The sequence below is a fragment of the Jaculus jaculus genome, chromosome X, assembly GCF_020740685.1.
Source record: "Jaculus jaculus isolate mJacJac1 chromosome X, mJacJac1.mat.Y.cur, whole genome shotgun sequence".
Taxonomy (NCBI): domain Eukaryota; kingdom Metazoa; phylum Chordata; class Mammalia; order Rodentia; family Dipodidae; genus Jaculus; species Jaculus jaculus.
In genome coordinates, this window is record NC_059125.1 from 32,848,142 (window position 1) to 32,862,638 (window position 14,497).

At 37.5% G+C, this 14,497-nt stretch overlaps 1 protein-coding gene across 1 annotated transcript; it reads left to right on the forward strand.

Annotated features, from left to right (window-relative positions):
• The first annotated feature begins 12,027 nt into the window (after positions 1–12,027).
• LOC101612536 (NADH dehydrogenase [ubiquinone] 1 beta subcomplex subunit 10-like) lies at positions 12,028–12,579 on the forward strand. The gene has a single exon (XM_045140900.1). The coding sequence runs from the start codon at positions 12,028–12,030 to the stop codon at positions 12,553–12,555; it is 528 nt and encodes a 175-aa protein (XP_044996835.1). The 3' UTR covers positions 12,556–12,579.
• The last annotated feature ends 1,918 nt before the right edge of the window (positions 12,580–14,497 follow it).

The following is a 14,497-nucleotide window of genomic DNA, read 5'->3' on the forward strand; positions in this document are numbered from 1 at the left end:
TTTCTGTATCAAATTTTTATTCTTTCTTGCCTCATTAGCATATGAGTTCTACACTTCCTATGATGTGATGATAATTTAAATCTGGATAGTTAATCACTGTCAATTTTTATGGCAGCCTATGCTGAAATACTTGTTAGGGACCTACTTTGATCAATTTCACATAGAACTAGCAGAAAAATGTTCTTGAAGTATTATATAACAGTTATTTATTACTGTATGACAAATTACTCTAATAATTAGTGCTTTAAAAACACTAATTAGCTCATATTTCCTTTCGTTTAGGAATGTGGGAATGGCTTAGCAGGTCTTCTGGCCCAGGGCTTTTCACAAAGCTTCCATCAAGATGTGGCAGAGGCTATATTTACCTTGAATCTCAATCAAGAAAGTACTATTCCAAAGCTTACTCAATAGTTCAATAACAGGATTCAGTTCCTAATGTCCCATGAAGCTGCAGGCCTTAATTCAATGCTAAGTATGTCTCTCAATAGGGCAGTTCACAACTTGGAAGCCAGCTTCCTTCAAAGCAAGCATGAGAATGAGTAAATGACAGTAAAACAGAAACTAGCCTCTTTAAATTTATGCTGTTAGAAGTAACATTCCATTACTTTTGCTGCATTCCGTTCAGAAGTCAATTACTTGGATTCATCTACTTTTAAAGGGGAAAGATTACAAAGGAGTGTGGATATACAGAAATAGAAATGAATGGGGACTGTAGAAGTTGCCTATGGCAGCTTGTTTTAATGGAGACAGTCTATTGTTTTTAGTTAAACTTTTGCTCTTATAAGTTGGTGTAAAGGAGATCTTAGATCAGAATCCTTAATTCTTAATCCTCCTTAATTCTTTTTTCTTTAGTTTTTATAGTTTCTCAAGGTAGGGCCTCGCTTTAGTCCAGGCTGGCCTGGAATTCACTATATAGTCTCAGGGTGTCCTCAAACTCACAGTGATCCTCCTATCTCTGCCTCCCGAGTGCTGGGATTAAAGGTGTGCACCACCATGCCCGACTTCCTTAGTTCTTTTTCATTTGATTTGGATTATGGATACTTGCTCAAAATTAAAATTTTAAGTCTTTGCGTGGAGGACTAAACATTTACTATAGCATGAGCTGCAGAGGTATGGTTCAAAACTAATATTAGTTCCTGTAATTAGGTTAAAAATGCCAAATAAGGGATCAAATAAGAGTCCTGGAGATGAGATAACTTCACTCCTTCTCAATGATTGTTGTGATGAGGTGTTTTTTCTTATTCTAAATCCTTAGCTCCAATTTGCTATCTGGCTTTAGGTGGTAGATTCTACTCATCTACATTCTTCTTATTGAACCATGCCAGAATTTCTCAGCCATTGTGGATGTAATGTCTCATAGCTGCATTCCATCCTGTCTTTCCTGGAAGACCAAAAGCCCACCCCAAGCTATAGGGGACAGCCTGCAACCAATGACTGACTAGGACAAACTGTACAAAACCTAGCCACTTGTTTGAAAGTAAAATTCAAGCTTTGGAACTACCAGTGGAAACAGGACTCTACCTGAAACTACATTTTCAGATAAAACTTCCCATGATTTGATATGATTCCTTCACCCTTTCTACAGGATACTTTTGAGACCACCCCCTAGTCATTTCCATAAGTCTTGCTTGTTTTCATCTTTTTAAACCATGGTCTGATATGGCCCAGGTTGGCCTCAAACTTGCTATGAAGCTGAGACTGCCCTTGAACTTATGAGCTTCCTATTTCCACTTTGACTTACTACTATATATTCAAAATATTCTTGAAAACACATTTTTTTAAAGAGAAGATAGAAATTTCTAATTTTGGCATGTTTCTGACCACCCATTTTTGGCTACTCTTCATACATTTATCATCATATCTATTTTTTACCACCAAAATGTGTTGTTTTGCCAGTGTACTCTGGTAGTGGCAACAATGGCTGAAACAATTATTTTGTTTCATTTTAGTAAAAAATTACTTGAAACCAAGAGCACACACTAACTTCTATAAGGATCAAACAACTAGTTCTAATCAACTGTCTGCTATTTCATCAAATAAATGTGGCAGTAGCTACAAATTTACAATATCTTGACAGTCTCCCTGGAGGTTATTTCTGATGGATTTATAATGCTTTGGTTGGATTATATTGTTTCGATTTTTTGTATTTCTTTTATTATGATGTACAGATTTTAGCATATTGCATTTATTTGATGCTTGGGTTTTCTAATTATCTGCACTTTCTTTAACTGTGTAAATCCAACTTTATATATTTTCACTTTAGTTGTTTAGGGTGCAAAGTGTAGCTTTTATACCTGTTATTATAGAATTCTAGTAGACTGGTTGGAGCTATTTATTGGCAAATTCTAAAATACAACTGAGCAATATACACCTTAAGTCCAAACCAGCACAAAGTATTTATGCAAGACTGGGGATTAAAACAAACAGATAATCTAATAAAGCCAAAGGCCCTAAGGATGTGTGTTGCCCCATACCCTTAATCCTATCAACTGGGAGGACGAGATTTCTGGTTAGACTGCCCTTAATAATGACAGAAAAAATAACAAAGGCCCTATGAATCAGGAAATATCAAAGGCAACAATAGTAAACCCCAAAATACAGCTTGAGAATGGTACAGCCAACCAAAAATATGTAATTCATAACTTGCCTGACATGGAATGAGAGATTAGCACTTCCAGTGCAGACATATGTATCTGCTTTTGTGGCAGTAGGTCCCTGTTACCTTTTCAGATGGCTTCCAATCTCACCAATGCTGCATATCCACCTCAATCCCTCTGTGTTGTGCTGTGGATCTGGTGTTTTGATCATCTGTTCTGGATGGCCTGTGGCTGAGGGCTTAATGAGTTTTCTGGTTATTTGCTGCAGCACTGTGTAGGATGCCTAGATTTGTACCCTGGCTGTTCAGCTGGTCCCTATTGTCTTCCCCTTCAGGTTTCTTGACTTTGTGAGGAGGCTGATGTGAGTGGAAAAATCCCTCTACATGGTCTCTGAGCCTGCAGCTCTGCACCAGCTGGGTGAGCAGGCAGGTGTGCAAACTGGGGCTACTGGTGCCTCGGTGGTATTCTGTCCAGTTTCCTTCTTTCTGGAATTTCTTAGTCTCTTGCTTCTCTGCTATGGCTGATGATAACTTATACACCTTCACTTTTCAATAGAAGACTTTAATTTGCTTTTTTCTGCTCTTTTCCATCCTAGGCTGGTTTGGCGTGGCTCCTATGCTGCCATCTTACCCAGAAGTCTATTATTACTATCATTATTCTTGCTGAAATATTAGGTCATTACACCTACACAACTTTTCATAACTACCTATTTCATAGCTATTTCTTGGTCATTACCATCTTGAATCAGAGCAGCCGTCATATTTGATCCTCCAAAATTAGGTCTATTATACTTCCCTTTTGGCAGGAGGGGTCTCAGGAGACTTATGACACTTATAGGACCTCTCCTGCCTACAGGATTTATAAATAATTTTTTTAAAAAGGTTAGAAATTTACACAGGGGTCTCCAGCGATACAGCTTTTGTTCTGGGGATGGAGCTTTTACATGATATAACTGCCAAAGAGTCATCTGTGGTCTTTAAATAACCCAATATACTCCTTGCTTCATCAAGCTGGATTTATTTCTTTGGTCTGTTGGTGTCTTATGGAGGGTAAGTAGATATTTCTGTGGTCTTCCCAGGAAAAGACATAAAACATGACTTTTGTGTACACTTTACATCAAGAAATTACAGTGAGAAGGCTTTTGCTATATGATATTTTCCTACATGTTGAAAATCATTTTCAGCACAAATGGTTTCCATATGGAAATATATGTAGGAAATCCAATTTGGTATTTCATGAACATAATTGATACATGCATTTTAAGTGACTGAGTAATGAAGTGTCCAAGAAGTGAGTATATCAATTTACTAATAAATAATAATCAATGAACAAACCAAACATGCATGAAAAACTCTATTCTATGTACTAGGCCACATAACATTTTTAGAAATTATAGAAGTTATTACAAATCTTGTAATCAAATTCCCAAGTTTTAGATTATGAAAAAGAGGCAAAATAATTTGCTTGAGGTCCAGCTATTAGTTGGTAAATACCCAAGGCGTTTTTACTTCTCAGTTTTGTTAGCATATGTTCATTGCACAAATTAATAGGTTTCATTGTAGTAGTTCAATGCATGGGCACAATATGCTTTGATGGTATTCATCATTTATATTACCCTTTTTAAAATATTTTATTTTTGTTTATTTATTTGAGAGAGGAACAGAGAATGAGAGAATGGGCACACTAGGGCTTCCAGCCACTGCAAACAAACTCCAGATTCATGAGCCACCTTGTGCATCTGGCTTAAGTGGGTCCTGGGGAATTGAACTGTGGTCCTTTGGCTTTACAGGCAAGTGCCTTAACCACTAAACCATTTCTCTAGCCCCTTATATTACCCTTTTATTCCCTTCCCACCTCTCTCATTTCCCTTTTCACATCCAAAATAACCCCTATGTCACTTTTGTGTCCTTTATCCCTTAAATTCCATTTATGGAAGAAAATGTGTGAAACATGTCATCTTTGTGATATTTTTTCACATAATACAAGGGTTTTTAGTTCTAAATATTTTCCTACTAATGTCATAATTCTATGCTTCTTGATGACTGAATAAAATTTCAATGTATATCTTCCAAATGTTCTTTGGGTATTCATCCTGATTCTGACTGATTCTTTTGGGTACATATTCAGAAGTATTGGAACTGGATCATATATTAATACTTTTTTTAGTCTTTTGAGAAATATTTATGCTAGCCTCCATACTGTCTAATTTCTATTACTGCCAAAAGTATATAAAGTTTGGTTTTTCTACATAAATCCACCAGCTTTTGTTGTTTTTGTTTTCTTGATGGCATATAGGTGAGACAATATAGATAGTGGTATAAAGGTCAGAGAAAATAAGATGAGATCTTTGTAGTTTTGATTTGAATTTCCACGATGGCTAAATATGTTGAACATTTTTCATTCATTTAATGGAAATTTTAATATCATCATTTGAAAATAGTCTTTTGGAAAATTACCTGTTTATTGGTTGGATTATTTATTCTTTGTTAATGTTCTTTATGTATAGTAGGTGTTAATCTCTTGTCAGATAAATTGATGAAAATATTTTTCACAATTCTGTAGGTACTTTTTTTAACCTGATAATTGTCTCCTTTACTGTGCAGAAGTTTTTTTCATTCAATACAATACCATTTATCTATTGCTATTACTGGTGAGCTATTTAGAAATTCACTGCCTATGCCTGTCTTGAAGTTTCTCCTATATTTTCCACTAGTAGTTTCAATATTTCAAGTTTCATGTTAAGAACTTTGATATACTTCAACTTGGCTTTTGTACACAATGAAAGGCAGGAATCTAGTTTCAGTCTACTACATGTGAGTTTTCCCAGCCTCATATTTGTTAAAAATGTTGTCATTTCTCTATTACATATTGTTACGCAGTTTTCAAGACTCAGATTGCTATGCATGCATGGGCTTTTATGGGTCTTCTATTTTATTCCATGGGTATATGTGTCTATATTATGGTATTTTATTACTATGGTTCTGTAGTATAGCTTGAATGAAAGATTTTTTTTTTTTTACTTCCAATACTGCTCTTTTAGTTCAAAATTAATGTGGCTATTAATCATCTTTGGTGTTTTCATATAAACTTTAGCATTGAATTTTCCTGTTTCTATGAAAAAAATGTCATTGGAATTTTGATGGCAATTGTATTGAATCAGTATCACTTTTGTAATATTGACAATTATAACAATTTTGCTTATCCAAGAGCATAGTTTTTTACATCTTCTGACAACTTTTTATATATCTTTCATTATTTTACAATTTTCATTACAAAGGTCTTTCACCCACATTTATGCTTATTTGTAGGGATTTTCTTCTGGAGGCTATGATGGATAGTTTTTTTTCTGACCTTTTTCAGTAATGCTATTATTATTATATTATAACATTATTATAGATCTATCAGTACATAGAACTTCTACTCATTATGTTGATTTTGTATCCTACTACTTTGTTGTATTGCCAGAACTAAGAGTTATCTAGTTCTTTTAATTAGAACATGTGTAACCTGCTTTCTTTTGGATTTTCTATTTTTTTGGAATAAAATTTTCAAAATTTCTCTAATGGTTCTCTGCATTTCATTGACATCTATTACAAGATCCCATTTTTATCTGAAATGTTATTATATTAGGTCTTTCCTCCCTGTCTTTTGGCAAGCTTGGATAAAGTTTTGTCAATCTTATTTTCATTCCAAAGAATCAATTTTTGATGCATTGATCTTTTCTGCTATTCTTTTGATTTCCATTGCATTAATTTCAACTCTGATCCTTATTATGTCTTTCTTTCTACTAATTTATAGAATTATTTGCTGTGGTAAGAACTTTCAGTTTCTTATTATAATATGTACTTAAGATCTTATTTTTATTTATTTATTTATTTGAGAGTGACAGAGACAGAGAGAGAGATTGAGAATGGACACACCAGGGCTTCCAGCCACTGCAAATGAACTCCAGACATGTGCGCCCCCCTGCGCATCTGGCTAACGTGGGTCCTGGAGAATCGAGCCTTGAACCGGGGTCCTCGGGCTTCACAGGCAAGTGCTTAACTGCTAAGCCATCTCTCCAGCCCTTAAGAGCTTATTTTTAATGTAGATATTCAGCTATGAAATTCCATCTTTCAAGTCTTACTGTATTCTAATAAATGATGTTTTCATTTTAAACTGATTCTATGAAGTTTTAAAAAATATATTTTATTTGTTTATTTATTTGAGAGAGAAATAGGGAGGGATAGAGAGAGAATGGGTGCACCAGGGCTTCCAGCCACTGCAAATTAACTCCAAACTCATGCATCCCCTTGTGCAGTTGGCTTACTTGGGACCTGGAAAATTAAACTGGGATCCTTTGGCTTTGCAGGAAACACTTTAACCATCTCTCCAGCCCCTAATTCTATGAAGTTTGTAACCAAGATTTATTCAATAACCCACTGACTGTATAAATGTGTATTGGACAGTATACATATATTTGTATATTTTTGCAAATTCTCTTGATCTTGATATCTACTTTTATGATCTGATAAAATATAAGCAATTATTTCCCCAAAGAATATAGTCTTTTGCCATTGTTCTTGATTACCTACCAGAACTCGATGTTATAGACCCTATTGCTGAATATTCCACATGGTCACAGGATCCTGAGAAATCAAGCTGTCATTGAGCTGGCAGCCACCTTCCTGATTGGTGTCTAGCTGCCATAGTGCTGAGGAGTGCTATGCAGACTTCTGAGGGGGAAAATCAACAGTTTTTACAAGCAATGGAACTTGCAATCTACATAATCAACAAACCAGGAAGAATGCTCCTACTGGTGAAATAGTGGAGCATAAGTTATGGGAATAAAATTCTCTGATTGGATTTGAGGCCTGCTCAGTGGGAAGGATTCCATGTCTGACAGTGAGAACTGAGTATATGTTTTTGATTAATATTAATATAATTAATGGTTTTCTCAGTTTGGTTAGAGAAGCTTCTTTTCACACATGGTGTTAAATACTGTAGAGACCCAAGACTCATAAAGTTGACAAGAAAATCAAGCCCAGTGCTTTATACTGGGTGAGTCATCTCTATCATGCCTACCTGGGCTCAGGGAACATTGGTTTTCTTCCCCTTGTTTATTTTAGAGTTCTGCTAGTTTACTGAGTGGGATTTTTCCTCTAATTCTCATTTCTCATATATTCTTCTAAAAGATTTATTTTTCTTGAGATCCCATGATTTTGACTTTGCCTTCTGATCTCTTTGAAAGATTTATTTAATTATACATAATCTTTGTTTAGTGGATTTAGTTTGTGTTTAACTTGGAAGGTCTTTATTTCTTCTATTTTAAAGGGAAACTTGTTGTATATAGTAATCTTGGTTGACAATTACTTACTCCAAGGGCTAGAAATATATCATTTTACAGTCTCCTTGCTTTTAGAGTTTCTATAGACATGTCTCTGCATATCATGACCCAGTGTGTGGCTCTGACATTCTTTCCGGCCCCTCTTCTGCAAAATTTCCCTGAGCCATGTTGGGTTTAGTTTGGTCTGCTTCAGTGATGAGGTGTTGGGGGCCTCTGGGTCTCTGGATATCTGATTTGGTATGAGTTGATTGTTCTCTGTGTCAATCTCCTTCATCCTTGTGCTGTTACCCAGTTCACCAAGAAAACAGAGATGTAATTTAATTATGAGGAGGTTTCCTTTTTAAGTTACATGGCAATTCCCTCTTGTATCTGTCAGTATTCTTCCTTCTTCTTGGCATTGTTACTATAATGTACTTTACAGTGATGCCCCCTGTATTTGTTTATTTATTTTATTTTATTTTATTTTATTATTTGTTTTTTTGAGGTAGGGTCTCACTCTGGCCCAGGCTGACCTGGAATTAACTATGTAGTCTCAGGGTGGCCTCGAACTCACGGCGATCCTCCTACCTCTGCCTCCCAAGTGCTGGGTGTTTATTTTTTAGTATATTACTTATTTACTTGCAAGAGGAGTCAGAGAGAGAGAGAGAGAATGCCAGGGCCTTTAGCCACTGCATATGAACTCCAGATGCATGTACCATTTTGTGCATCTGGCTGTATGTGGTTACTGGGGAATCAAACCTAAGTCCTTAGGCTTTGCAGGCAAGTACCTTAACCCCTGAATAATCTCTCCAGCCCTGCCTTCTGTATTTTGATGTCCACATATTTCCCTATGATTTGAAAATTTTCTGCTGTAAGTTCATTGAGTATGGCATTTATGTCTTGAGTTTGTATGTCTGATCATTTGTCTACCCCCAAAGTTTTTAGAATTGGTCCTTTGACAATTTCTGAAAGTTCTGGAAAGTAATGGTTATCATTGTTTTTTATTTTCTTTTTTTTAAATTTGTGTGTATGTGTGTGTGTGAGAGAGAGAGAGATGGTGGGCTCCATGTATGAAACTATTTACGTGGATGTGCTGTGTGTGCAGGTATTCATGCATGTGTGTGAGGCAGAAAACAATATTGGGTGTTACCTTAGGAACACCACCCACCATTTTTGAGACAGTGTATTTCATAGGCCTGGAACTCATAACTTAGGCTATACTTGGTATGCAGTAAAATCCTGGAATAACCCCTGTCCCTGAATCCCCAACATTGTAACTACATGTATGTACAGTCATGTGGGTAATATTGATTACAAAAAATTATTTAAATATTGATCCCTGTCTTCCCTTTGCTACAGGGACATGCAAGCTAATATGGTCACTACTGGGTTAAATTTCTGGCAGTGGTCTCTGAATGCAGGCCTAACTACATTCCAAGTATAAGAGCTACCTTCAAGCTGTGCCTGTCAATGGAGTCTATATTCTTCCTGGTTAGATGTGCCTTGGAACTAGATATACTCTGGAAGTTCATATGTGGGCATGGAAAATTACCCTGAGCTATGACATCAGTTCTATTAAATGTCTCTATGGCTCTGAGAATGTGAACACTAAACTAAAACCATCTACACTTGAGGGCAAAGTGTAGGTATCAATTAATTCTGTGTGTTCTAGTCATCTTAGTCTCTATCCCAGACCTCTACTTACATGTACTTAGCATGCACCATTTTTCCCCAAGGTCAGGCAGAAGTTTCCAATTATCATCCTGGACTTGACCCTTCATCATGGCCTACAATTCTCACCAAATAGTCCTATATCTTTGGGTCTGTATACAAGTTTCAATCAGTTTTCTGTGCCTTGCACTGATTTTTTTTTTAAATTTAATTTATTAGTTTTCTTTTCAGTAAATACAGGCAGTTTGGTACCATTATTTAGGCTCATCTGTGATCTACCCCCTCCAATTAGACCCTCCTTGTTAATGAAAATGGGTCATGCATGTGGAGTTAGCCCCCAGTTATTGGTATGATAAATGTCTCTGCAAATCATGACCCAACATGTAACTCTGACATTCTTTCCACCCCCTCTTCCGCAAGATTTCCCTGAGCCATGTTGGGTTCCTTTTTGGTCTGCTTCAGTGCTGAAATGTTGGGGGCCTCTGAGGCTTTGGCTCTCTGATTTGGTAGGAGTTGATTTTTCTCTGCGTTGATCTCCTTCCCCTTTGTGCTGGTATCCGGTTCACAGGAAAACATCACCCTTGCTTATTTCGCCAGTTGTCCTTAATTTCAGTTGGGCCCCTTTTGAGGTATGTTCGGGCAGCTCTCTCCTTAGGATCTGCATCTATCTGGAAAAGAGAAGCAGATTCTCCAACGGAGAGTAAGTTAGCACCCGGAAAATTGAGATAACACTTACTTTTTTGAGAGACAGTTTGATAGGTTTAGGCCCTCTTATACCCCGTGATTGATGTTAGCTTGATATTTTAGAGTGGGCTTGTGTTTGGGTATGGTTATGACTTGTTTCCCACCTTGCACTGATTTTTTTTTGTTTTTTTTTTTTTTTGTTTTTCAAGGTAGGGTCTCACTCTGGTCCAGGCTGACCTGGAATTAACTCTGTCATCTCAGGGTGGCCTTGAACTCATGGCAATCCTCCTACCTCTGCCTCCCGAGTGCTGGGATTAAAGGCGTGCGCCACCACGCCCGGCTTACCTTGCACTGATTTTAAATATGGTCTTTTACTTAGCCATGAGAGATGGGAGACCTTTCAGGATTGAAGATGTAGAATTGAATGGTTTTCTTCTTCTCATGTCCAAAAGGACTGATTGTAAAACCTTTCATAAAATTTTCTCCACCATTGCATGAGTGAGTAAGCTAGAATTTTTTTTTGTGGGGGGGGGTGGTCTCTTCTCTAGCATCTGCTTACTGATGTTCTAATCTACTATCTCTTGTCCTTATCAATATATTTTCAGGGTACCAGATTGTATTCCTCTGTGTGTCACTGAGGCTTTCCTACTCTCTTTTACACAATTTTCCACTTAGGAGGATTTCTTCTTATTCTCTAACACATTGCCTAGCACCCAAAGCTAGTGTGTCTTGTTTCTTTTATAATTTAAAGTCTAAATGGTTTTTTAAAATTTATTTTATTTATTTGAGAAAGAGAGAGAGGGAACAAGGGAAGGTAAGAGGCATATATAGAGAGAGGGAGAATGGGTGCACCAGGACCTTCAGCCATTGCAAATTAACCCCAGACACATGCACCACCTTGTGCATCTGGCTTATGTGGCTCCTGGTGAATCAAACCTGAGTCCTTTGGCTTTGCTGACAAGTGCCTTAACTGCTAAGCCATCCCTCCAGCCCTAAATGTTTTCTATTTCACCTGGTCTCTGCCTACTGTTTATTGATGCTATCCTGTTCTTTTCCCTGCCACCTACTTCTCCCTGTAATCATACACCTGATATTTTGTGTCATGTTGATAAAGATGAAAGTGCTGGATGTGTATAATATTCCATCTTCTAAATGCTTAAAACCCAAAACCTTTAATGATTACCCATCCTTCCAAAATAAGTTTTTTTTTCCCAATATGCTTTAGGCCCTGAAAGCTACTTAGTATGTGATAAAAAGCATGGGCTTGAGAAACAGAGAGAGCTAGGTTTGTACCCTAGATTCATATTTTCTATATATATGCCCCAAGGCAAGTCAGATAGCCTCACTAAATCTTAATTTCTCATCAATGACATAAAATATAGCTCTCAATATTACTGTAAAAGTTAAATAATATAACTCAAAGTTAAATGATATAAATTAAAGCACACTATGTGAGTAAACATAAATTGGTAATTTATCTATCATGAAAACATAGCATATTGCATAATAATTAAATGAAGAGTACTAGTTAGTTTTCTGAGTCTACATAGATTTTGTTCTAAACATAGAGTTGAAATTACCATATATTTAGCCATCTTAAAATGTATGAAAATTTTATTTACCCATGATAGATGCTATTATTCTAGTTCTTTCATATAAAATATATATTATAATGTAACACTATAGCTTATTATGGATAATTTAAGTGGACTAATATGTTTGAATTCTTCCATTAAAACATATAAAATGCCTCACGTCCTTACCGCCACCATGCCAGACCCCTGGGACAAGGATGTGTACCCCGAGCCCCCTCGCCGCACGCCGGCCCCCTCGCCGCAGACGTCGCTGCCCAACCCCATTACCTACGTGACGAAAGCCTTCGAGCTCATCGTGGACTGGCCCGTGACCCTAGCGAGAGAGTTCATTGAGCAACAGCATGCCAAGAACTGCTCTTACCACTACCACCGGCAGTATCGCCGAGTGCCAGACATCACAGTGTACAAGGAGGATGACATCCTGTGCATCTACGAGGCTGAGATGCAGTGGAGAAGGGACTACAAAGTTGACCAGCACATTGTCAGCATCATCCAGGAGAGGCTTAAGGCCTGTCAGCAGAGGGAAGGAGAGAACCACAAGCAGAACTGTGCCAAGGAGCTGGAGCAGTTCACCGAGGTGGCCAAAGCCTACCAAGACCGCTATCATGACCTAGGAGCCCATTATTCTGCCAGAAAGTGCCTGGCAAAGCAAAAGGAGAGAATGATGGCAGAGAGAAAGGCTAAGGAGGCTGCCGCAGCCTGAATGCTCCACCTGGATTATCTCATTGTGAAATAAAATGGTATATACACAGCTTCTGAAAAAAAAAAAAAACATATAAAATGTGTCAAAATTATCTTTCACTAGAGTTAAATGTTGAAATTTCCAAGAATTTTTTGTATTCTAATCATACCTAATTCATACTATTAACCTTAAATTTTATCCATATGGCACTATTCTTCTATTCACCATGATTCTGTAGGATATTCTGTCACTGGATACCAAAAGTGAAACAGTTGTCTTCCTTCTGCATCATAGCATAAATGACAGCCTTCTAAAAATGGAAATGTGACACCTGGAAGAGGGATTCAGAGACATCCCAAGAAAATAAAAAACAAGATAAAAGCTGCTCAGTGGAATAGAACCCATAGCTGGAACTGGAAAACAAGTCAGAATCATATCCACAAAACAAGTTTGCTCTCCAATATCAAGCTCCCACCAATCTTGGGCTACAAGAGGGCCTAAACCTACTAAATTCTCTCTAAAATTATAGTGGTTATCCCATTTATCTGGTGCTGACTTCACAGACCCTGAGTAAAGAACCAGCCCATCACATTTGAACAGGGCCCCAGTTGAAACCAAGAGTAATTGGGGAAATGAGCAAGAGTGCTGCTTTCTTGGTGAACCAGGTATTAGCACGAGGTTGAAGGAGATAGACACAGAGAACACTCAACTCCTACCAAACCAGAGATCCAGAGACACAGAGGCTCCCAAGACCTCATCACTGAAGTAGACCTAAAACAATCCCAACATGGCTCAGGAAAATTCTCACAAGAAAGGGCAGAAAGATTGTTAGAGCCATGCGTGACTGATGGTTAACCCCACAATGTATGACCCATAATCCCCAATGAGGAGGGTCCCTTCGAAGGGAGGAAGACAGAGAGGAGACTGATGATGGTCCCAACATCGGCTGTTTACACACTAAGTATGTACATAACTAATAAAGAAAAAAAAAATCAGCTCATCAATCATGATTTCCAGTACTTGTTTTTGAAGTAGTGAATTAAAGTGGTTCTCCATGTCAGGAAATAAATTGATGAACAGTGGCATGACATTAGCTCATTTTACTTTCTTCATCTGAAAATAAATAAAAAATAATGACCATAGTATAACAAGAATCAGAGAAAGCAAGAATTAGTCATTGAATAATTAATGCATACTATGAACTTACTTATCTTCATCACAACAGCCTTGTGGATTAGTGACACATAGTTTTAAAAATTGAATAAATAAAGCCTATACAGGGAGTGGATAGTAGATCTACTTCTCAAACCTAGGTCTGATTCTAACTCCACTTAATGTTACCTAAATATTTATTAGTATACTCATTCACATGGTATAATGGTTAATGCCTGGTTCTCAATCTGACAATATTTAGAATCATAATGGAAACAATTGTCTTAGCAAGTGTCAGGGTTTTACTAGATTAGATTAATTGAGGAGGGAAGACCTACATAAGCTGTGTATTGGGCCATTCCATGGGCTAGGATTCTGGACCATATAAAAGTGAAAAACTGACTGAATAACAGTATTCTTCACTCTCTACTTCTTCTATGTGGATATAAGAATGACTGTAACTTGTTGCTCCTGCAGTGCTTGCCCTGCCAAAATGAGCTTCCTCCAAAAACATCTCTAAGCTGCTTCCAGTCAGATATTTTATCTCAGTAATGAAAAAAAAAAACCTACTTCCGGTTAAGATGGCGGCGTAGGTACCACGCCAAAGCAGCCTAGGGGGGGAAAAACCAAAAAAACTCAGCAGAATACACACTTTTACTAAAAAGTGAGGTGTATAGGAAATTGAGGCGGCAGCGGAGAAGTGGAAGAGTTATAGAGCATCCAGAGCCTGCACAGGCGGGAAGGGCGGCTCCGGCACCTCGGCCAATCGCCGCAACCACGGCGCAGAAGAAAACTGCCAGACTCTCAGCTC